The 23,816-nt window shown below is 38.5% G+C and overlaps 1 protein-coding gene across 2 annotated transcripts in view; it reads left to right on the forward strand.

Moving 5' to 3' along the window:
- UTP15 (UTP15 small subunit processome component) overlaps positions 1 to 13,971 on the forward strand; it is a 16,449-nt gene extending 2,478 nt beyond the window's left edge. The window contains exons 3-13 of one of the 2 annotated variants that reach the window (XM_054555017.2): positions 307 to 399; positions 492 to 676; positions 1,569 to 1,747; positions 2,641 to 2,766; positions 4,446 to 4,581; positions 8,953 to 9,037; positions 9,856 to 10,005; positions 10,734 to 10,835; positions 11,001 to 11,134; positions 11,301 to 11,359; positions 11,861 to 12,507. In XM_054555017.2, coding sequence (XP_054410992.1) covers positions 307 to 399; positions 492 to 676; positions 1,569 to 1,747; positions 2,641 to 2,766; positions 4,446 to 4,581; positions 8,953 to 9,037; positions 9,856 to 10,005; positions 10,734 to 10,835; positions 11,001 to 11,134; positions 11,301 to 11,359; positions 11,861 to 12,078 — 1,467 coding nt within the window. In that variant the 3' untranslated portion in view covers positions 12,079 to 12,507. 2 annotated transcript variants of the gene reach the window in all.
- The last annotated feature ends 9,845 nt before the right edge of the window (positions 13,972 to 23,816 follow it).

Consider the following 23,816-nt stretch of genomic DNA (forward strand, 5'->3'; position numbering starts at 1 on the left):
TGGTTATTGTATGCTGGTATAGACATGATAACTTTTTTTTTTTTCCTGGTAGAAATCACAGTAAACTCAATAGCTGGAGAGAAAGAGTGGGGTGTGGCTTTCTAACCATATGTTTATTTCAGTGGCAACAAGAATAGTCTGGGTGATGAGATATGTACCTTTTTTGCTTTCTTTGTAATTTTATGTTAAATACAACTTAAGAAATGTTACTAAGAACAAAGAGAAATGGTCTGTAAGAAATTATGTAATGCATAAATAGGTCTTACCAGTGGTAACTCTGTTAACACGCTATTATTTTTTATTAAGACCCCTGTTCAGATTAAGGAATTTGGTGCAGTTTCAAAAGTAGACTTTTCTCCTCAGCCTCCATATAATTATGCTGTCACAGCTTCCTCAAGAGTAAGTATAATATTAAATTTCTTTATTTTTCTTTTGTATAGTTTACTACTGATCTTGAGCCATTTGGTGAAATACTGTTTTTCATCTTGTAGATTCACATTTATGGCCGATACTCCCAAGAACCTATAAAAACCTTTTCTCGATTTAAAGACACAGCATACTGTGCTACTTTTCGACAAGATGGTAGATTGATTGTGGCTGGCAGTGAAGACGGTGGAGTTCAACTTTTTGATATAAGTGGGAGGGCTCCCCTCAGGCAGTTTGAAGGCCATACAAAGTAAGAGACAGTTGGTTTCTGTGTGTTCTGGTTTTATTTTGTTGTAAGCTCTTTTTTTCTCTGGACTTTGATTAAAAAGATAGAGATCAGTTTTATGGAGATTATTTGCCTATAGGTACTATATTTCCTGATTGTTCTAAGAGTGCTTAACTTGGGTTCCGTGGTCCAGTTTCATGGGGCTTATGAATTCCCTAGAATTGTATGTGATATTTTAGGAAATACATGTTTATCTAGGGAGCTATTCTGTAGTTTTTGGTTAACTTTAGTGGGGTCTGTGGCCCAGCTGAGATTATGAATTACTGATCTAAAGACAACCTTACAGCTAGTAATGACAGCTCTCTAGGCCTGTACTGTCTTAGAGGCTCTTATGTTGAAGTCAAGTTGGAAGGTGGATTTTCTTCTTGGATTTATAGTATTTTGCCCCTTAATAAATTAAGTGGCCATCACAATTTTATATTATAACTTTGTTTTCAGGATTGCCAGTGTCCTTGCTGAAATTTGTTAAAATTTAACAGAAATTTATGTAACATCATTCTATTTAGTGGTAAATCTTTTTAGAGTTTTTTAAAGAACTTTTTGAAATTTTAAAAATTAAAGTTCCTTTGCTCCCGTATTCAGCAGCTAAGTGGAATTGTTTACATATTAGAAAATATAATTTTAAGGCTATCCTTTAATTTTTTTTAACTTTACAATATAGGAGTATTTACATTTCTTAATTGGCTTGGGGGCAAACACTTGTAAGTTTTCTCTTTCTTTCATGATTTCCCTCTATGAAGACTCCCTGAAACTCAGCTGCTTCTTTTTTAATCTGAGAAAAAGGAGCATTTTATGTTAGAAGGTACCAGAAAAATAATTTTCTTGCTTTTTAATATACTGATCTTCGATCTTTCAGAGCAGTTCATACAGTGGATTTTACAGCTGACAAATATCACGTGGTCTCTGGGGCTGATGATTATACAGTTAAATTATGGGATATTCCAAACTCCAAAGAAGTTTTGACATTTAAAGAACATTCTGATTATGTGAGGTGTGGATGTGCTAGCAAACTTAATCCGGATCTCTTTATAACAGGTTGGTGAACTCTATTCCCTCCTGAAGCAAATAATCTCACGGGGATGTACTTTAATGTTGCTATGGGACTCTTAAAATTTTTTTTATAAAGGAATATGTTTCTGATTAATTCTTCAGTTTTTAAATTAATTTTTATGTATGTATGTTTGTATTTATTTTGAGACAGGGTCTCACTCTGTTGCCCAGGCTGGAGTGCAGTGATGTGATCACAGCTCACTGCATCTGCTACCTCCTGGGCTCAAGTGATCCTCCCACCTAAGCCTCCCAAGTAGCTGGGACTACAGGTGCCCACCACCACGTCCAGCTACTTTGTGTATTTTTTTGTAGAGACGGTTTCGCCATGTTGCCCAGGCTGGTCTCGAACTCCTGGGCTCAAGTGATCCACCTGCCTTAGTTTCCTCCCGGAGGGCTGGGATTACAAGTGTGAGCCACCGTGCCTGGCTTCCAGTTGTTTTTTATTTTCTTATTCTTCTTTTGTTGATTGTTCATGTCTTCCAAATGTGTTTGGAAAAATCAGGCTGTCTTGAAAACATAATAGACTCTCAGAACTGTAATGGATAGTACCCTGCCTCAAGCAGCCAAGAAACAAAGAGTGCAGTTTAGCCTTTGTGGGTGCCTTTACAAAGATTTCCAGATGATTCAGTAGTGACAGTAGTCCAAAGAAAGGAATATTTTAAGATCAGAGCAGGTTAGATTCTGTATAGTATTGTGTAGTGCTTCTTCAGACACGGTCAGTAGTAGAGGGTTTGGAGGTCCTGTGTCTTCATGAATATACATATACGTCTTTTTAAAACTCCATCTAAGCTTTTTTTCCTTTAAAATTTATATCTGGATACACACAGTTTTTGTTGTTTTAAACAGTCAAACTAAAAATACAAAAATTGACATTTTAGGATCATATGATCATACTGTGAAGATGTTTGATGCACGAACGAGTGAGAGTGTCCTCTCTGTTGAGCATGGGCAGCCAGTGGAGAGTGTCCTACTTTTCCCCTCTGGAGGTCTTCTGGTGTCAGCAGGTACTTCTTAAAAATAGCTTTCACCAGTATTGTTGGTTTTGAATCACATTTGTTTAAAATTAGTTGCTCTTCATAATTTATCAGTGTGCACTTGAATTGCATATCTAAGTTTTTGTTCAAACAGTTGATAGGTAGGACTGGCAAGCAGTTATCATTTATTGTGTACCTAATGTGAGCCAGGCACTGTGTTGTTATATACATATTAACTCTAATGCCCTAGATGATGCTACAAGGTAGTTAGCTTTTTCCCTACTTTACAGCTAATGAAGTAAAAGTTTTAACTTATTTTTCCAAGGCAAAGTGGTAAGTGGCAGATCTGAAATCACAGAACTCGAGAGCCTACCTTATGTATTTAGCCCTGTGCCATCTTATTTAACCCCAGAAATTTAGCTCATACTCCTTTTACTTCTACCTAAGAGATGTGCAGCAGCTTTTGAAAATCAGTTATTTGAGATCTAGTAGGCTTGTCTCTTTTTCTGTGACTCTCTTGATTGAAATGCCCCTACCCAGCAAATAGCTGCTAGTACTAGAGAAAGGAGATAATGTGGCCTCAAAAGGGGCCTTGGTACATTTTTCAGCAAGTTGGGACTGAGATGTTTTTCTCATTTTGCACATATTGCATTTTCATAATTACAATGGAAGAAGTAAATTGGCTTTTTTCATTTGTAAATAAAGTAAAAATGTGTTCATATTAGAAGAATGTGTAGGTAGTATGTATACTTGACAACATATACACTGCTGTGTGTACATCCTTTTTTTTTTTCCTTAATTCTAAAATCTGGCTAGAAATTACTCTGTTTTATATTCTTTTCCCCAGTACCTATTTGATTTAAAAATAAGTTGAGGCGGGGTGCGATTGCTCACGCCTGTAATCCTAGCACTTTGGGAGGCTGAGGCAGGCGGATAGCTTGAGTCCAGGAGTTTGAGACCAGCCTAGGCAACATAGCAAGACTCTAGGACTCCATCTTTAATTAAAAAAAGAAAAAAGTTGATAATGTCAGATGTGTCTACTTTTCTTGCTGTTATTCTGACAAATGGAAAAAATATCATGTTGAACAGGGAGAACAGAAAGCTGTATGCTTATCTCCACTGTGTGTCACTAGCTAATTGTGACCTCGGGCAATCCCTTAAGGTCTCTAGACCTTGAAAATGAGAGGGTTGGACTAGATCAGTGATTTCAACTGTGATCCCTCTTGTGAGGTGCCACATAGGAGTGGAGAGGTGGGAACTGTGAGTTGGGTTCCAACTCCTGTTCCCCAGTCAAGATTTCAGTCTCCCCTTCCATCCCTTTTTCTGTTTTTCCACATTAGACTCTTTTGCTTGATATTTTGCTGCAAATCTACATTATTCACTTCCACCGCTATATAGAATTTCTTTTAAAAAATGATTTTATTATAATTTTCTTAAAATGAACTCTTTCAGTTATACATTTATTTTGCTGGAGTTTCTGTACGCTTCACAAATATTATTTAATGGTCATAACAGTTCTGTGAGGTAGGAACTGTTACTACCAATGACCCAGGAAGTGGTGCATCCAGGATTTTACCAGGCAGCCTGGCCTGGACTCCCTCACTCAGCCTCCATGCTTTGTGGAGTGTCCAGGGAAGAATGCTTTTCAGATCTTTAATATGTTGAATCTGTGGGCAGAATATCCAACTAACGATGGTTTCTTTTTATAGGAGGTCGTTATGTTAAAGTCTGGGACATGTTAAAAGGAGGACAATTGCTAGTATCTTTGAAAAATCATCACAAAACCGTGACATGTTTATGTCTAAGCAGCTCTGGACAGAGGTTACTCTCTGGCTCACTGGATAGGTTGGCATTTTAATTTTTTTGTATATTATTATTAGTGTACAGGTGTTTACTGCTTGAGGAAATGAGTTATTTCAGCAATATTTGTGATAAGTATACGGATAATGATTTCCAGGAGAAAAAAACCTGTTGAGTTGAAAATAGTTTTGACCTTTTGTTTACATATAGCTACTTCTTTTCTTTTCTTTTTTTTTTTTTTGAGACAGAGTCTCACTCTGTCGCCTAGGCTGGAGTGCAGTGGTGCAATCTCGGCTCGCTGCAACCTCACCTCCCAGGTTCAAGTGGTTCTTCTGCCTCAGCCTCCTGAGTAGCTGGGATTACAGGCATGTGCCACAATGCCCGGCTAATTGTTTTGTTTTTAGTAGAGACGGAGTTTCACCATGTTGGTCAGGCTGGTCTTGAACTCCTGACCTCGTGATCCGCCCACCTCAGACTCCCAAAGTGCTGGGATTACAGGCTTGAGCCACCACGCCTGGCCACCCATAGCTACTTATTTTCTCCTTTGACACAATTTGTTTTAACTTGTATACTTAAACAACATTATTGGACTATTTGAATGATAATCTTTCAAATAATGTTATTCTATAAACCATCTTTTAAAACCATTATTGTACATTCATATATTTTGAAATTTTCTTTTTTTTTTTGAGACAGAGTCTTGTTCTGTTGCCCAGGCTGGTGTGCAGTGGCACAATCTGGGCTTACTGCAACCTCTGCCTCCCAGGTTCAAGCGATTCTCGTGACCCAGCCTCCCAAGTAGCTGGGATTACAGGTGTGCAGCACCATGCCTGGCTAATTTTTGTATTTTTAGTAGAGACGGGGTTTCGCCATATTGCCCAGACTGGTCTCGAACTTCTGGCCTTGTGTGATCTGCCCACCTCGCCCTCCCAAAGTGCTGGGATTACAGGTGTGAGCCACTGTGCCTGGCTTAAAATGTTTTTTAAAAATTAGGTAAATTAATTTTTTTTTTTTTTTTTTTTTTGAGATGGCGTCTCGCTCTGTTGCCCAGGCTGGAGTGCAGTGGTGTGATCTCAGCTCACTGCAACCTCCACTTCCCGGGTTCAAGCGATTCTGCCTCAGCTTCCTAAGTGGCTGGGATTATAGGCGCCTGCCACCCTGCCCGGCTAATTTTTGTATTTTTAGTAGAGACAGAGTTTCGCCATGATGGCCAGGCTGATCTCGAACTCCTGACCTCAGGTGATCCACCCACCTTGGCCTCCCAAAGTGCTGGGATTACAGGCATGAGCCACCACACCTGGCCTAAAAGTTAGATAGCACATTTTATTTAGCCTAATATCTAATGTAAAAATAAAATATATATTACATATAAAATATAATTTCAGCATGTAATCTATGTCAAAATTATTAAGATACTAGAAATAAATTAAGCATCTAAACATGTGCACTATGATACAATAATCGCAAATGCCCAAAATGGGATTACAGTGACTTACACCTGTAATCCCAGTGCTTTGGGAGGCTGAGGTGGGAGGATCACTTGAGGCCAGGAGTTTGAGACCAGCCTAGGGAATATAGTGAGACCCCACCTCTACAAAAAATTTAAAAAATTAGCTGGCCACAGTGGTACACACCTTTAATCACAGCTACTAGGGAGGCTGAGGCAGGAGAAGCACTTAAGCCCAGGAGTTTGAGGTTGCAGTGAGCTGCGATAGTACCACTGTACTCTAGCCTGGGTGACAGCGATACCCTGTCTCTAAAAAAAAAAAAAGAATGATAATATTTTATAAAAATTACTGTCTCAGTTTTTAAATTAAAATTAGATAAAATAAAAAATTTAGTTTCTCATTTTCACTAGGCACATTTCAAGTGGTCAGTAGCCATGTGCAGCTAGAAGCATGGCACAGTTCTAGAATTTACATGATTTAGTATTAATTTTTTTTTTTTTTTTTTGAGATAGGATTTTGCTCTGTTGCCCAGGCTGGAGGGCAGTGGCATGATCTTGGCTGACTGCAACCTCCACCTCCTGGCTTCAAGCGATCCCCTCGCCTCAGCCTCCTGAGTAGCTGGGACCACTGGCATGCACCACTGTACCTGACTCATTTTTGTATTTTTGTTGAGATAGGGTTTTGCCATGTTGCCGAGGCTGGTCTCAAACTCTTGAGTTCAACAGATCCTCCGGCCTCAGCCTCCTGGAGTGCTGGGATTACTGGTGTAAGCCACCGTGCCCGGCTTACATGATCTATTTTTGATTATTTTATTTCCATATTTTCATTTTTTTCTGCTGTTATGAAAAACTTTAGTTTTCAGCATGTTAATTAAAAAGTATACAGTCATCCCTTGGTAACTGAGGGGAATTGGTTGTGGATGCCCAAGTCCCTTATTTAAAATGGCATATTTGCATATAACCTACACGCATCCACTGTATACTTTAAATCATCGCTGGCTTATTTGTAATACCTAATACAATGCAAATGCTATGTAAATAGTTGTTACACTTTATGTTAAAATTCTGTATTATTTATGTATTTATGGATATTTTCAATCCATGGTTGGTTGAATCTGCAGATGTGGAACCTGCCATAAGAAGGATTGACTGTACATGTTTTAAAAGCTAGAAAATATTTTTAATACAAAGGAATTTTTTGTGTAAATACATAGCAAGTATTTACACATGTTACTGAAATCATGTTACTAGGCAATTTGGGACTTGATTCTTAGGTATGTTCCTAAAAGCTAAGTGTAAATTGGCTCTATTTGTGGTGGTTTCAACCAAGAGTGATTTTTGTTCCTCAAGGAATGTTTGACAATATCTTGAGAAAGTATTGTTTTTTATCACAACTCATGGTACTTACCATATAGGGGATAGAGGCCAGGAAGGCTGCTAAACATCCTGCAATACACAGAACAACCGCTACAAAAAAGAATTCTGTGCCCCAAAATGACAGTAATTCTGAGGTTGAGAATCCCTGATCTTTGGCTTGATGTGTACTTTTTCTTTTGTTTTTTGTTTTTTTTAATTTATTTTTTGTAGAGACAGGGTTTCATCATGTTGCCCAGGCTTGTCTTGAACTCCTGGGCTCAAACAATCTGCTGTCCTTGGCCTCCCAGAGTGCTGGGATTACAGGTGTGAACCATCACACTTGGCTTTGTGATGTGCTTTCATTGATACTTTTTTCTTTTTTTTTTTTTTTAAGGCGGAGTTTCACTCTTGTTGCCCAGGCTGGAGTGCAATGGCGTGGTCTTGGCTCACCGCAGCTTCTGCCTCCTGGGTTCATGTGATTCTCCTCAGCCTCCCGAGTAGCTGAGATTACAGGCATGTGCCACCATGCCCGGCTGATTTTGTATTTTTAGTAGAGACACGGTTTCTCCATGTTGGTCAGGCTGCTCTCTAACTCCCGACCTCAGGTGATCCGCCCACCTCGGCCTCCAAAAGTGCTGGGGATTACTACAGGTGTGAGCCACCGCACCCGGCTGATACCTTTTCTTTACTCCCAAGTTTGATCTTCAGATGACAGTGGCTCATGGTCTGTCCTTCTGTTGTTTTTCTTTTTTTTCTTTTTTTTTTTTTTTAATTTTTGAAACAGTCTTACTCTGTGGCCCAGGCTGGAGGGCAGTGGCATGATTTCGGCTCACTGCAACCTCTGCCTCCCAGGTTGAAGCAATTCTCATGCCTCAGCCTCCTGAGTAGCTGGGATTACAGGTGTGTGTCACCACACTTGGCTAGTTTTTGTTATTTTTGGTAGACATCCGGTTATGCCGTGTTGGCCAGGCTGGTCTTGAACTCCTGGCCTCAAGTGATCTGCCTACCTTGGCCTCCCAAAGTGCTGGGATTACAGACCTGAGCCACCAAACCTGGCCCTTCTGTTTTTTTTTTATAAGTGGTTAGTCAAAGTCTTTATACAGATATTATAGTTAGGGCTGGTATACAGCTCTTTTTTTTTTTTTTTTTTTTTAGACAGAGCTTCACTCTTGTTGCCCAGGCTGGAGTGCAATGGCATGATCTTGGCTCACTGCAACCTCCACCTCCCAGGTTCAAGCAATTCTTCTGCCTCAGCTTCCCAAGTAGCTGGGATTACAGGCATTTGCCACCACGCCCAGCTAATTTTGTATTTTTAGTAGAGATGGAGTTTTACCATGTTGGTCAGGCTGGTCTCGAACTCCTGCCCTTGGGTGATTCACCCACCTTGGCCTCCCAAAGTGCTTGAATTACAGGTGTGAGCCACTGTGCCCGGCCTACAGCTCATTTTTTAAGGGATTCAGTGATGAATTAGTTTGTAATTAACATTACTAATCTTTGTTTTTCTTCACTGTTGTACTGATTTTAATGTTTGTATTTTGTTTTCAGAAAATAGAAATTTGCATTTTATACTCATTTTCAAGGTGATTTTTGACAAAGCTTTTCTTTTTTATTAGGAAGGTGAAAGTATACAGCACAACTTCCTACAAAGTAGTCCACAGTTTTGATTATGCAGCCTCAATTTTGAGTCTTGCCCTTGCAGTAAGTACCTTTACCTGTTTTTAAGTCTGTCACTAACCCTACCTGTTAAATGAAACTAAAATGGAACTTTGGGCTTTATTTTTAGATTTGAGTAACTTTTCTTGCCACATTAGATATTTGAGTTAAGACAATTGCTGGAATATGTAACTTGTCCTATTGACTTAGCATGAATTCAGACTTAGGTCCCACTCATTGTATAACTTCAAACTAAATACAGTGCTCTAGGCATTGTTAACACTAAACGCAGGACCTGGGAAACTGGTAAATCTCTCTTCAACTCATTTAACTCAAGAGTATTATAGTACACTAGAAAGGCAGATTAGCTCTCTGAGCAGAAAAAGATGGGGGCGGGGAAAGGGACAACAAAATGAAATATCTCCTTTTCTTTGTTACTGCTCTTTCTGATATGTATACTGTCAAGTTTTATGATAAGCCACATTTGGGCAGGAAGGCATTTGACTATATTATATAGAAATCTGATTTGGGAGAGGAAAAGCTTATTAAAAATATTTTTTGGGGGCAAGATCATAAAAGTCATGCTACTGTGTAATCCTTGATGCTGTTAACTATCTATTATACAAACGTTGCCAGTGATATTTTACAAGTATAAGTTCTGTCAATGTAGTTGTATCCTAAGGAAAAAATGATTTCGCTTTAACGTCTTGCACCAGTCTTTGTTAGGCAGACTATGTGTATCTGAATGGAACTGTTGGTAGATGTATGGACAAGCAGCAAGCACATTATAAATGTGTTTTGAGTAAAAGTACTATAAATTGTGAGTTAAGAATAGACTAACTTATTTTTCTAATTGTTATTAGCATGAAGATGAGACAATAGTTGTAGGAATGACCAATGGAATACTGAGTGTTAAACATCGGAAATCTGAAGCAAAGAAGGAATCGCTTCCCAGAAGAAGAAGGCCTGCATATCGAACCTTTATTAAAGGAAAAAATTACATGAAGCAACGGGTATTTGTGCATTTCTTATATTTGTTTAAAGGGTGAAATTTGTTAGAGTAGCCAGCTTCATCCCTGCACATTACTGGAAAGCGTAGTTCACGTGGCACTTTATTTTGCTTTTCTCTACATCAGAATTATTTCTAGATTGCTAGATTGGGGACATTATTGATGAGTAATGGGGAACAAGGACTACTTTATGTAATACTCTGCATCATAACATAATGTTATAATGCTTTACTGCATTCAAAATAATGTCTTTCACATACTACCTGATTTGATCTAAATCCCAAGAAGTAGTAGAACCAATCATGTCCCTGTTTGGCACCTGAGAAGATTGAGCGACAAATAATTTGTGATTGATTCAGGATTTCATTGCTGGTATCCAGAGTTGTTGAGACTAGATCTCATTATCTCTGATTGTTGTTTGATTTCTCTTTCTACTCTATCACACTGCCTGCTACATAAAGAGAATTGAAATGAGTAATTTTTACCTAGAATTAAGGCAATGGTGCATGTTGTAAGTTAAAATTATGAGAGAGTAAGAACATGTTGATGTAGCAAGTTACTCCATTTTTTTTTCTTTTTTTGACTCTGATTAGCAGGATTCATTTTTATTTAATCTACATTATGGGCATATGAACATTATTTGTGACATAGTTCAGAGATACCACTTCATTATGAAAAAGTTTATATTAAATGTATATTTTTCTTCTCTATAAATGTACTTTTCATTGCAGGATGACATTTTGATTAACAGGCCAGCAAAGAAACACCTAGAATTGTACGACAGGGATCTGAAACATTTTCGGATCTCTAAGGCACTCGATAGAGTTCTTGATGTGAGTGAGCATTTTTTAAAAAATCATGTTATTACTTACCCTGCATATTACCATGACTTGGAACTGTGAAGATAAATACCTATTCAAACTTGATAATTTAGTGCAAGACAGTGATTTTTTTTGTGCTGTTTTGTCTACTCATGTTGACTTTGAAAATTTTTCTAGCCCACTTGTACAATAAAGACACCCGAGATTACGGTGTCCATCATAAAGGAGTTAAATCGAAGAGGAGTCCTTGCAAATGCACTTGCAGGTCGGGATGAGAAGGAAATCAGTCATGTTCTTAATTTTTTGATAAGGTATGTTTTATCTCTGTGAAACACTTACATTTTGCATCTGAAATCCTTTATCACCAAATAAAAGACATTTAGTTTGATCTTTGTAGAGAACTGATGAAACAAATCTGTTTTAAGGATTTTTTTTTTAAGTTTACAAGTTTCACTAAACTGAATTTTTACTTTGTAGGAATCTTTCTCAGCCAAGATTTGCCCCTGTTTTAATCAATGCTGCTGAAATAATTATTGGTAAGTCGTTGTTAAAACTTGAAAATCCTAACATGCTTGCAAAAGTAGAGATGTCAAATAATCAAATTTGGAAATCAGGTAGATCAAAATATCTTGCTTTTATCAAATCTCAATATGGATTTTCATGGAGAAAATAAAAACAAGTCAGTGCAGTTTAAAAAGCAGTAAAATGTTTATAGTGGTGTGACTTTGCATTGATGGGACTCGGGTTATTATAAAAAATTTTTTTTCATAGACATCTATGACGATGACAATTTTTCAAATGGGAAAATGAAAATAAGTCAGGAACTCCACCCTATACTTTCTGTAATTATTATTTTTTGAAATAAATTTACTCAGAGAGATTGTTATACTTTCTATAAATCATTAATTAATTATAAAATAAGTACAGATTTTTCAGTGTTCTTATGGTTAATATTTTTATACTTTTAAAGACTTTGCTTTTCACTTAATGTATAGAAAGATATTGCTACTTAATGTGTTTTCTTTCTCTCTTTTTAGATATATATCTGCCTGTAATTGGTCAGTCCCCTGTAGTTGATAAAAAGTTTTTACTACTTCAAGGACTTGTAGAAAAAGAGATTGATTACCAAAGAGAATTGTTAGAAACCTTGGGGATGATGGATATGCTTTTTGCTACCATGAGAAGGAAGGAAGGCACTTCTGTGTTGGAAAATACGTCTGATGGATTTCCAGAGAATAAGAAGATAGAATCATAGTGTCTGCTAAATAAGACATATAAGAACTCTGAAGTTGGAATAGATTTGACTGTATTAAATGTTGGCAAGAGACTCTCTTTGATACATTAAAAAGAACTATTTGCAGAAGCAGTTCTATGGAAGAGACTGGAATAATTATGGCTGGAAAACAAGTACCTGTTTTAAGTAAGACATGGTTTTCCATGTAATATTTTGAATTATAGTGTCTTCACCTAGAAGATCTCAATTGTCTTAGTCACAGAGTAGGTTTATCTGGGATGGATATTAATTTTAGTACAGGAGTGTTCTGTATCAACATTTGGGTTGGTATTCAGATGGGAATTCAAATATGAATCCTCTCTGGAGAGGGTCCAACTGGGAATCCTGCTAAAGTAACAAAGCCTTGTATTACCTCTGGAAAACAACAAAAACAATTGGCAACAACAAAAAGCCTCTTTCTTGACTTTAATCAGTGCCTTTGGGATTTCTAGGCCCTTGCTTAGCTTGCTCCCTGTCTCCTTGATATCTGCACTTGTCTTAGATCACATGCCCTGCTTCAGCTGGTAATGGGACTGCATCGGTTCCAAGTGTGGCAAGTAAGTGGTTGGCTCTGAAGAACTGACACTAGCTAGATTTGTATTCAGAGTGTGAGAGCAAGTTCTACAGATAGACCTTATTGGACTACTTTTTTTTTTTCTTCATGCAGCCTTTCTACCAAGTTTTCACCTTGTTTCAGGTCAGAGGGAATGATAGAATTTGTCATTTTTCTTACAATAGCCTTTCAGACAATTCTTCATATGTTTCAAGCTAATCTTGTAGTTAGCTACCTAATCCTCTGAAAACTGTTTTCTCTGATTTGTATTTAGATTCCTCCCCCCATTATTCACAATCATACTGTGTTTTGGAACCCCAATCCAGAGCAGTTTGCTTTGAAAAATAGTTGTTTTTGAAAGTTTAATGTAAATAATTATTTTTTAGAAGTTTTGTTTTTGTTTTTGTTTTTTATTTTTTAAAGACAGGGTCTTGCTTTATCGCCCAGGCTGGAGTGCAGTGATGCAATCTTGGCCCACTGCAACCTCTGCCCTACTGGGTTCAAGCAATTCTTCTGCCTCAGCCTCCTGAGTAGCTGGGATTACAGGTGTGCACCACCACGCCTGGCTCATTTTTGTACTTTTAGTAGAGACGGGGTTTCACCTTACTGGCCAGGCTGGTCTCAAACTCCTGGCCTCAAGTGATCTACCTGCCTCGGCCTCCCGACGTGCTTGGATTACAGGCGTGAGCCACTGTGTCCAGCCTGTAACTATTATTTTTTTTATAAAGAGAGATTCTTATTTTCTTGGCTTTTTGATGTATCCATTCCTGATAGATAATTGTTGGCTAGTAATTCCTAGTACACTGATTTCACAGTTGCTACCTCTCCTACCTTTCTCTAATTATTACGCCAACTCAAGTAGTTAAAAATCAGTAAGAAAAATGTCTTGAGCTAGAAGAACCCATAGAGGAAGATTTTGTAATGCGAATCTCCTCTCATAATTTTCGTTCTGTAAATTTAGGGTTTTTTTTGTTCGTTTGTTTGTTTGTTTTTAAGCAGAAAAAATGCTTAATATGTTCCAGTAAGGGTATTAAATAAAAATTAAATAAACATTAAGTTTAACATATTAAGTTAATTTAACATTTAGACTAACATTAACATTTAAATTAATATATTAAGTGAATATACTTAATATATTCTAGTACGGGTATGCTTGGAAATAGGGCGTTTCTTTTTCATGAATTGATTTCCTACAGCACAGTGGCTTATAAGGAACCAGCAGTGTTTTTCCCTGAGTAATTATGAACTTAGTCAAGATCAGAAGCTGGGTTTTGGGGTTGAGAAGGGTTCATTTATTTAAATAAAGTTTCTATTTAAAAACCTTTTTAAAAAGTTAACATCATAAATATTCTGATAATTTGCATAGTAGTAAAAATTAGAAGTTGAAATTCTACCTAAAGCTGTAGTTGCCGTCAATTTTGTAACATGTGACAAAGGTTTTCCCATATGTCATTTCATTTGATTCTCACCACAACCATCCAAGGTTGATGTTATTCTCATTTAACATTGAGTTAACGAAAGTAGTTGATTCACTCTCGAAGTCCCTGAGTGTGAGCTCTTCATCCTAGCACTGTGAAGTGGTTTGCCTGCTGGGGCCTAAACTCCTCATTCCCTTTAACAAAGCTTCACTGAGTGCTGCAGTTCTCAAAATATGTAACGGTTACATATTTTCAAACAGGTTAGGAAGCAATTCCCATAGCCATCAATGCTTAAATTCAGGAGTACTTTTTTGTTTGTTTGTTTTGTTTTGTTTTTAGAGACAAGGTCTCGTTCTGTTGTCCAGGCTGGAGTGTAGTGGTGTGATCATAGCTCACTGCAGCCTCTGTCTCCTAGGCTGAAGCCATCCTCCCACCTCAGCCTCCTGAGAAGCTGGGGCTACAGGGATGAGCCACCATGCCCAGCTAATTTTTTATTTTGATTTTTTGAGATAAGAGGTCTCACCATGTTGCCCAGGCCTGAGGCAATCTCCTGGTCTCAGGCGATCTTCCCACCTCAGCCTCCTTAATGACCGGGATTAAAGGCATGAGCCACTGCGCCCAGCAGGAATGGTTATTATATTCATTGAGACAAACTGTAGTATTTGCTGTTTGAAGTATTTAAACATAATTGGCATATTACAATATGTGACACTGGCCTTAAGATTCTAATTTAAAATGCTTAACAGATTTTTAGACTTGTGAGTTTTAGTTGAAAGGTATTTTAAAATGTTACTAAGTCTGCAAAAGTACTGAAATGTTTCAGAGAACTTGGAAAGTCACCATATGTTTAATTTGTTATATTTATGAGAGTTAAGCAGTTGGGAAGGTTTTGCTAATGGGGTCAAGCATTTGCAATGCTGCTTAAAAGAGAATCATTTTTTTAAATGTAGAGGTGCTATTAAGTTGTTTAAAGGAATTTGAATTGTAAATGGGATTGTTAAAACAAATTTAGTCTGTTCAACTCAATGAGGGCATTTCATTTTCTATGAACAAAATACCCTCTTAGACGTTAAAAAGCCGCATGCCTGTTCCCTCAGCTATAGTTAACTGACCATGGTGGTACAACTGACTCAACCCTTCTCTAAGCAGGGATTTGTAATTGGGATTTATAGTGAAATTCCTGATCTGGGAAAATGGGAGGCTGGGAATGCTATGTCTAGGTCATCAGTGGAGAAAGTTGGTTTGTAGAGAATGAACAAGAATGAAACCTAAGTGCAAAGAAAATAAAGATGATCCTGCTTTAATAGATCAGACTAGAGGAGAGAGAAACCACCTTAGTTCCTGGTGACTTCCTATTGCCCTATTCTGGTTGTACCTCTTCCCCCAGGGGTCCATGATATTTTTGGATTCCCTTTAACACTTGTTTGCTTAGGTGACTGTGAGTGGTTTTCTCTTATTTACAACCAAATGACTCTGAAAACACTAATCCACTGGTCCTGATATTTATTGAGACACATTAGAGGCCAGGGTATCAAGGTTACAGCAATGAACAAAATAGACAAAATAGCTCCCTCAATATTCTGATTAGGGAAGATACTCAGTGAACAAGTACATATGTAGTGGGGTCAGGTGGTGCTAAACGAGATGGAGACCAATCAGGCAGGGGAGGGAGATGGCAAATGTCAGGGGTGATTGGTGGGTTGGAGTTTTAAATAGAGTAGTTAGGGAAGGCCTCACTGGGATGACAATTGAGCAAAGTTCTTTAGGAAGTGAAGGATCCTCATTTTGAGCAAAGTTCTTTAGGAAGTGAAGGATCCTCATTGCTATCTAGGGGCAGAGTGCAGAAGCGTGCCTGGGGAGTTAGGAATGGCAAGGTGGCCCATTTAGCTGGCGTGGAACAAGGGAGGGGAGAGTAGTAAGATAAAGAATGGTGTAGAAACTGGAGATGGTACATTCTGACAGCTCTTTAGGGAGTTTTAACGTAAAAGGGAATAGCAAAATTGGGCAATGGCTGGAGGTATGTGGGGTCAAGAAATTTTTTTTTAATTAGGTATAATTGATATGCTATAAACTACACATATTTAAAGTGTTCATTTGATATGTTTTGACATGTATACACCCTTGAAACCACAATCAAGTTAATGAACATGTTTAATACCCTCAAAAGTTTCCTCCTGCCCTTGGTAATCCATCCCTTGGCCCCTTCGCCTCAGGCAACTACTGAACTTTCTGTCACCATAGATTAGTGTTCATTTTCTACAATTTTATAAAATGGAATCAGAATTTAGGATTTGGGGGGGTCTGGCTTCTTTCACTTAGCATAATTGTTTTGAGATTTATAATTCATTTGAGATTTAAATTGGCAACAATGATAGAATGAATGTGTGTCAGTGGGGATAATCCTGTAGAGAAGGAAAAACATGATATAGGATCCAGGGGAGGTGGCACTGCTGGAGCAGTGGCTGGGAGGTGGGACAGGGTCAAGTGCCCAAGTGGAAGGGTTGGTTTAGATAGGAGAAGGTAGGAGAATAATCATTTGGGCATAGTTCAGGAGGGAAGGCATATGTGGGCACAGATGCAATTAGGTGGGTAGATGTGATAGTGAGGGTTTGTGGAAGTTCATTTGGTATCTCTTCATTGGAAAAAACCCAAGAAGGTAACCAACTGAAATGAGGTTAGAGGAAGAGCAGGTGGAGGTGTTGGAAGTTTGATGAGATAACAAGATATGAATTAATCCTAATAAGGTCAAGAACTCAAACTTTGGAGCCATCTGCATAGATTTGAATCTTGGCTTGACCACTCACTGGCTACACGATCTGGGGGAAGTTATTTTGACATTTTGTATCTCATTTTCTTCATCTGTTAATCAGACAAACAGAATCACATAGGATAGTTGTGAGAATTGTGCTAATACCCATAAATGTACCTAGAATATTGCTTCTAAAAAGTTGTTTTTAAAGAACAGTATTGAGAAAGGAGAGTAGAACAAGGAATTCTATCTGTAACTGACTGAACAATCAATTGAGATAACACTACCCTCAATCCAGCCCCTAGAATATTTCTATTGTCAGCTAGTATGATGGGGGGAATGAATGGACTGGAAAATGAAGTAGGGTTCCCGGCAGCACCAGAGGCCTGCATGACTAAGGAACTGAATGAGTGTTCTGGATTTACACTGAGACCCATCAGCATGGTAGCATGTTTTTCCCTTTACATTCACCTATTAGGAGGCAGATGTGGAACAGACTGAGATACAGATTTAACAAGCAGTGGGTTTTTTGTAGGTGAATGCAACATAACTGGGCAGGGACAAAGGTAGTCTTAAGATTGATGCAAAGGAGTGATTGTAATGATAGAGCATGGAAGCTAAGCTGGGTAAGTATGGAAAGGAGGCCACATGGGATTGAGGACAGTGAAAACACCTGATCAATGGATTGTTGGTCTGTGTGTGGTTGAAGAGTTGCGGTTTGCCTACTAGAGATAGCGAGCTAGAGGTATGAAAGACGTTGAGAGAACTAAGCATTACGACAGCAGCAGTATTTGAAAGAGTGACAGCAAGCCAGGAGCTAAAAAGTTAAAAACATGATAGGGAGTGGTCTCGTGATGTGTGGTGACCAACAAGTTGGGAGGTATTAGGGATATAGTCAGATGATGTGAGATTCAGTGGTGAGGCTTTCTTGGGAAGGAAGGCGGGAGAATGGTCTGGAAATAGCATTGAGGATTACCTATACAACTGTTAGGAGTTGTACAGGAGATATGAGAACAACATCAGTAGCACTGGAGAGGGCTGCAGAAGAAACAGTGTCCTCAGCAGAGGGCCAAGGCTCAGATCAAAGGCGTGGAGAGAATGTCAACACAAGAGGTTGAGATTCTGAGGGTTATTGCTGATGACTGAGACCCAGAGGGCAGAGGCAAAGGGTTTTTAGGAGCTAGAGAAGGATAGAAATGGGACCAAAAGAGAGGATGTATGGAGTCTAGGAAATAAGACATGATCTAGGGTTCCTGGCTTCTTATGGCAATAACTGGCATAAAGAGGGTTAGAGGGCATGATGACAGCCCTGATCATCTTCAGGTCGATGCTGGGTGTGAGGGAGGGAGAGAAGTGAGCTCTCCCCAGGAGCTTGTAGAATTCTAGGCACCATTCTTCACACCTGCCACACAGGTGCTATGGAGGGTGGGAGAGGGGCAATCACTTCTACAGAAACAGGAAAACAGGTTAAGTTCACTCCAGGTACCCCAGTTTGTAAGTGAAAAACAAAACAACAACAAAAAACCAGGATTTGGATTCACGTAGTCTGTTTTTACAACCTGCACCATTTATCATTGCTTGAGACAGCCTCATCCTCATTCTGCTCTCTCTCTTCCTCCCATATTCAAGCAGTTTTCAACATAACCCTCAGCCGCCACATCCTAGATGTCCTTTTGTTTTTCCATTCCCATTGCCATCTCTATGTGGACCCAATTCCTTTGAACTTCTGCAGCAACCTGCTTTACAGCTCCTCCAGCTTAGCAGTCCTCCAGTCCATCCTCCGTATCGTGGCTGGAGTAGTCTTCAGAAACATTTGATCTCATCACTCCCTGGAGTCAGTCTATCACAGTGTTAGGGGGAATTAAAAGGACATGGTGGCAACTGAATGGAAGTGATGATATAGGAGGTGAAACGACCAAACCCTCCTTCCATCCTTTGCTTTAGCTCAGGCAGCTTCCACGTAGAAGGCTCTTTGGCTTGAAATACTTATGATGTTGTCCTCGGTTGGAAATTTGGTTTTTTTGGAGATCTTGATTCTCATTCAGAGCCTGTCGCCACTTATTTTTTCAGTCGATGTTTATTCCTCAACTGTTTTTGCGTCTGTTTACACAGTTCAAACATCCAGCCACTCTCCACTCTGACCTGAGAACATAGAGGCAGGGATTCCTGCTGGGTCATTGTGCTTTTGGCACAGGGTTAAAGTCTTGAGCAATTTCTCCTAATGGTTTTCTGTTGTTTTTGCTTTTGTTGTTGTTTTTGAGACAGGGTCTTGCTCTGTTGCCCAGGCTGGAGTGCAGTGGTGCGATCATGGCTCATTGCAGTCTCAACCTCCTAAGCTTAAGCGATTCTCCCACCTCAGCCTTCCGAGTAGCTGGGACTACAGGGCCACGCCACCACTCCCAGCTAATTTTTTTTTTTTTTTTTTTTGGTAGAGACGAGGTCTCACTTTATTGCCTGGGCTGGTCTCCAACTCCTGAGCTCAACTGACCCTCCCACCTTGGCCTCCCAAAGTGCTGGGATTACAGGCATGAGTCACCGTGCCTGGCCCTACTAAGGGTTTTCTAGCGATCTTAAATTAAAATTAATTACAATTAAGAATTCAGTTCCTTAGTCACTTTGCCACGTTTTGAGATGGCTGAAAATAGCCACATGTGGCTTGTGGCTACCATATTGGACAACACAGATACAGAACATTTCCGTAATTGGAGAAGTTTCTACCAGACAGCCTTGGACCTTTGGAGAAGTGCAAACTCTTTCTTTCTGGAGACTTGAGTCCACTTCATTGATCTGGTCTGAAGTACTCATCTAGCAACTACTTTATCTGCCAACGCAGCCACTGGCTTTGTCCTTCCTGGCTCTGGCCCATCTGTTTCTAACTTAGTTCCCTGGCCCTGACTGCCCCAGATCTGCCCCTGAGTTTTCTTCCTCTCACTGATTCTTGCTCATAAACTCTTCCCATGGCTTGATTCTTCCAGCCCTGTTGCTTGGCACCAGCTCCCCACGCATTTTCTCTAGCAGCTCAGGGTCTGAGGAGAGGTCTCTTAGGACTGCCATCCATGTGCTGCCTCCCCTGGACCAGGCTGGAGGAGAGGGACGTCACCTCAGCAGTCTTGGGTGATGCTGAGGCAGCATCGTAGTTCATACACACACATTGGCATTCTTCTGTTTATTCATTTAACAGATATTTCTAGGCCACGAGCTGTGTGCCCTGAGGTCCTTGGGCTGTGATAACATTGGGGAATGAAGCAGCCCTCTGATGTCTTGAGACTTCTCATGTTGAGGATAGCCACCACCATGCCCTGGAAGCTCTCACCACTCTAACTAGAAATGCTTAACTCACATCCTCTCTAAATAGAGTACAGGCAGCTGCACATTGAAACTGAGATTGAAGAGGATACAGTGAAACAGCAGGGTGAGTTCTAGGCAAACTCTGGCCACTGCAGACTTTATGTTTTCCTCAGCCTCCTTGCTGACACCCCACCGCCCTCAATGGCTGCCCTCCTCTTTGTTGGAGGAATACCTAATGCTTGCAGAATCGTCAGGCCTCTCTCCCTTCTTCTTCCTTCTCTAATCAAAAGAGGGAATCCCCTGAATTATTTCCATTATAATGTGTCTATGTTTTAGTCAATGCATTAAAATGTGAGCACTGTGACTAACAGTGGACTTTCTTTTTGACATGAACCAGGTAAGAGAGAGTTGGGAGGTGGGGAAGAGAGTTTCTGCTTTTGAAACTCAGTAATGTTTATTAAAAAGTCCAGCCCTCAACATATACTTGCTTTTGATAATTTTCTTTACCTTGGCAGGGAGAGAGAAAGGGAGGGAGATTGAGTTGAAAAGCTTGAGACTTTCCCTGAGAGAGATCTTAGATTTTGGGGAGGTCGAGTAGGGAGGGAGCAGCACAGTTGGGACTATGGAAAGACCATTCCCAGTGGCTTCCAGGGATGGAGAGAAGCAAATGCCAGCATAGTGAGATCTTCCTCGCTCTCGTTTGTCTTGCCTAAGCTCCAACCTACATTTTTGTTTTGGTCTTACATCCCAGTAATCCCCAACAAGATGCATGTGCTTTGGCCAAAGTGGATTATTCCTTTAAAACTTACTAGTTTCTCATTTTAGTTAACAATATAGTTTTAAATAAACAACATGTGGACAGGGCATAAAATTCTAAAGTACAAAGTAGACAGTGATAAGTCTTTCTCTCATCCTTTCCCCTAGTCACCCAGTTATCCTATCTGGAGGCGTTTATAAACATACATTTTTAGATATATATCTAAATAGGTATAGATATATCTCTATATAGATTTTCCCCAATGTAATTGAAGCATAATATATATAATGCTGTTCACGTTGCTCGGTTTTTTTGTTTGGAAAAAGTAATAACGTACTGTAGCTATAGTTCCCTATCAGTACGCATAGAACTGCCTCAAAAAATACACACATAGAAAAATTTTCTGACAGTACAAAACAGTATATATAATAGAGTAAAAAAAATCTCCATTCCTTCTGGATCTCAACCCACTTTCTTCTAAGGTAATGGCTTATATTATGGTTCTTCAGGGAAACAGAACCAATAGGAGATTTTATATATATATATATTTATATATATATATATGTAGTCAGATTATATATTATATATCTCACTATATATAATATGTATTATATATTATATGTAGTGATATATATTATATATCATATTATATATGATATATCATATATGATATATCATATATATGATATATCATATATGATATGTAATATATATGATATATCATATATAATATATAATAATATATATAATTTTATATATAAATTATATATAAAATTATGTATAAATTATATATAATTTTTATATAAAAATTATATATATAATTATGTATAAATTAGATATAATTTTTATATATATTATATATTATATATAATTGTAATAATTTATATAATTATAATATATAATTATATATTATATAAATATAATATATAATTATATATTATATAAATATAATATATAATTATATATTATATAAATATAATATATAATTATATATTATATAAATATATAATAAATATAATTATATATTATATAAATATATAATATATAATTATATATTTATATAAATATATAATATAACATAATATAATAATATATAATATAATATAATATATAATAATATATATAATATATAATATGTAGTGAGATTATATATATTATATATAAAATATGTAATATATAAAATATAATTATATATTTTGCCACCTTGCAGGTGGCAAATCATGGAACTTCCTGGCTTCCATAATCTCACTACATATACATATAATTATATATTATAATTATGGAAGCCAGGAAGTTCCATGATTTGCCACCTGCAAGGTGGAGAACCAGGAAAGGTGGTGGTATAATTCAGTTCAAGTCTGAAGGCCTGAGAACCAGCAGCTTTGACATCCAAGGACAGAAGAAGATAGATGTCCTGGGTGAAGAAGAGAGAGTGAATTTGTCCTTCCTCCACATTGTTCTATCCAGGTCCTAACAGACTGGATGTTACACTCCCACATTGGTGAGAGATCTTTACTCAGGGATCTTTACTCAGTTCCCTGATTTAAATGCTAATCTATTCCAGAAATATCCTCACAGACACACCCAGTAAATGCTTTACCGGCTATCTGGGCATCCTTTAGCCCAGTCGAGTTGACACATGATACTAACCATGACAAGGCTCTTACCAGTTTCTTAAATGGCTGTAATAATCAAAGTTCAGTGCAGGAAACAGAATCTTCTAGGAAGCTAAAGTAGACAGGACTTAATACAGGGAAGTAGGTCCTTATGAAATCATTGGAAGGTCTAGAAGAATAGGGATAGGAGGGAGGGAGTGCTCCAGATGGAGCCACTGTTGAAGATCATGGCTCCAGAGAGCAAAAAGCTACTGCTCCCGCCATCATATAGCCAGAGGATAGACCCTGGCAAGCTGGGTCACTTCATCACAATTGCATCTCATTCCCCATCTCCTTGCCTTGCTTGCTGACAGTAACAAGCAGGAAACTGGCCTTCCGCTCATTCCTGACTTTCACATCGTGTGAGTATATCTAATTGGAGGAGCCCAATTTTGCATCCAGAGCATTATCTGGAAAGGAATGTGGGAACTATGGCTTTTAGCTTTCCAGCTCTACAGTTTTGAAGACATCCTAGGAGGATAGAGCAGAGGAGGATGGAGCAGAAGGTAAGAGAGCCAATCCACACAATATTCTCCCCCAAATATTCTACACATCTTTAACCATGTGAATGCACAACCTCACTTCTAAACAAATGAGACCACACTATACCTGTGTTGTGCATTTCAGGTTTTCCACGTATGGTGAGTTAGTGGCTGATCCATCTCAGTACAGATAGTTCTACTTCATTCTTTTTTATGCTGGCCTCCTATATTACTATACAGCTGTGCCATAATCAGTTTAACCAGTCCCCTATTCTTGGGCATTTAGGTAGTTTTCAGTCTTCTGCAGTCAGAAGCAATTCTGCACTGAGCAAGCTTTTGCCTAAGTTTGTGTATTTTGAGAAGTATGCTAGAATAAATCAACTTGGGTTATTCTGATCCCAGAGAACAAGACTTTGTTTTCCCACCCCAAAGTTTGTGTGTGGTAATGCCTCATCCCTGCTGCTCATCTTCATCTACAGGGATGCTGTTCACCCTGGAGACCTCCTTCTCATGCATACACGGTACTTAACACTCCACAGAGTACCTGATAACTGCATGAGAAGCTGTGATTAGTCCAGTTCTGCACATAATGACACTGAGGTGATGTAGAAAGTTTAGGCTACTTGTCCAAAGTCACACAGTTGGTTAGTGGCAGATTTGGGATTTGAACTCAGGCCATCTGCTTCAAGAGTACATATTCTCAACCGCTACAGGAATAGCATCTTATTTTCTAGAAACATAGAGCGCGTCCTTAGTCACGTTTGTGTCCTTGACTTTATCCACAATAAATAGCTGGTAATAAATATGTGTTGAATGAA

Source organism: Pongo abelii, chromosome 4 (genome assembly GCF_028885655.2).
Source record: "Pongo abelii isolate AG06213 chromosome 4, NHGRI_mPonAbe1-v2.0_pri, whole genome shotgun sequence".
Classification (NCBI taxonomy): Eukaryota; Metazoa; Chordata; class Mammalia; order Primates; family Hominidae; genus Pongo; species Pongo abelii.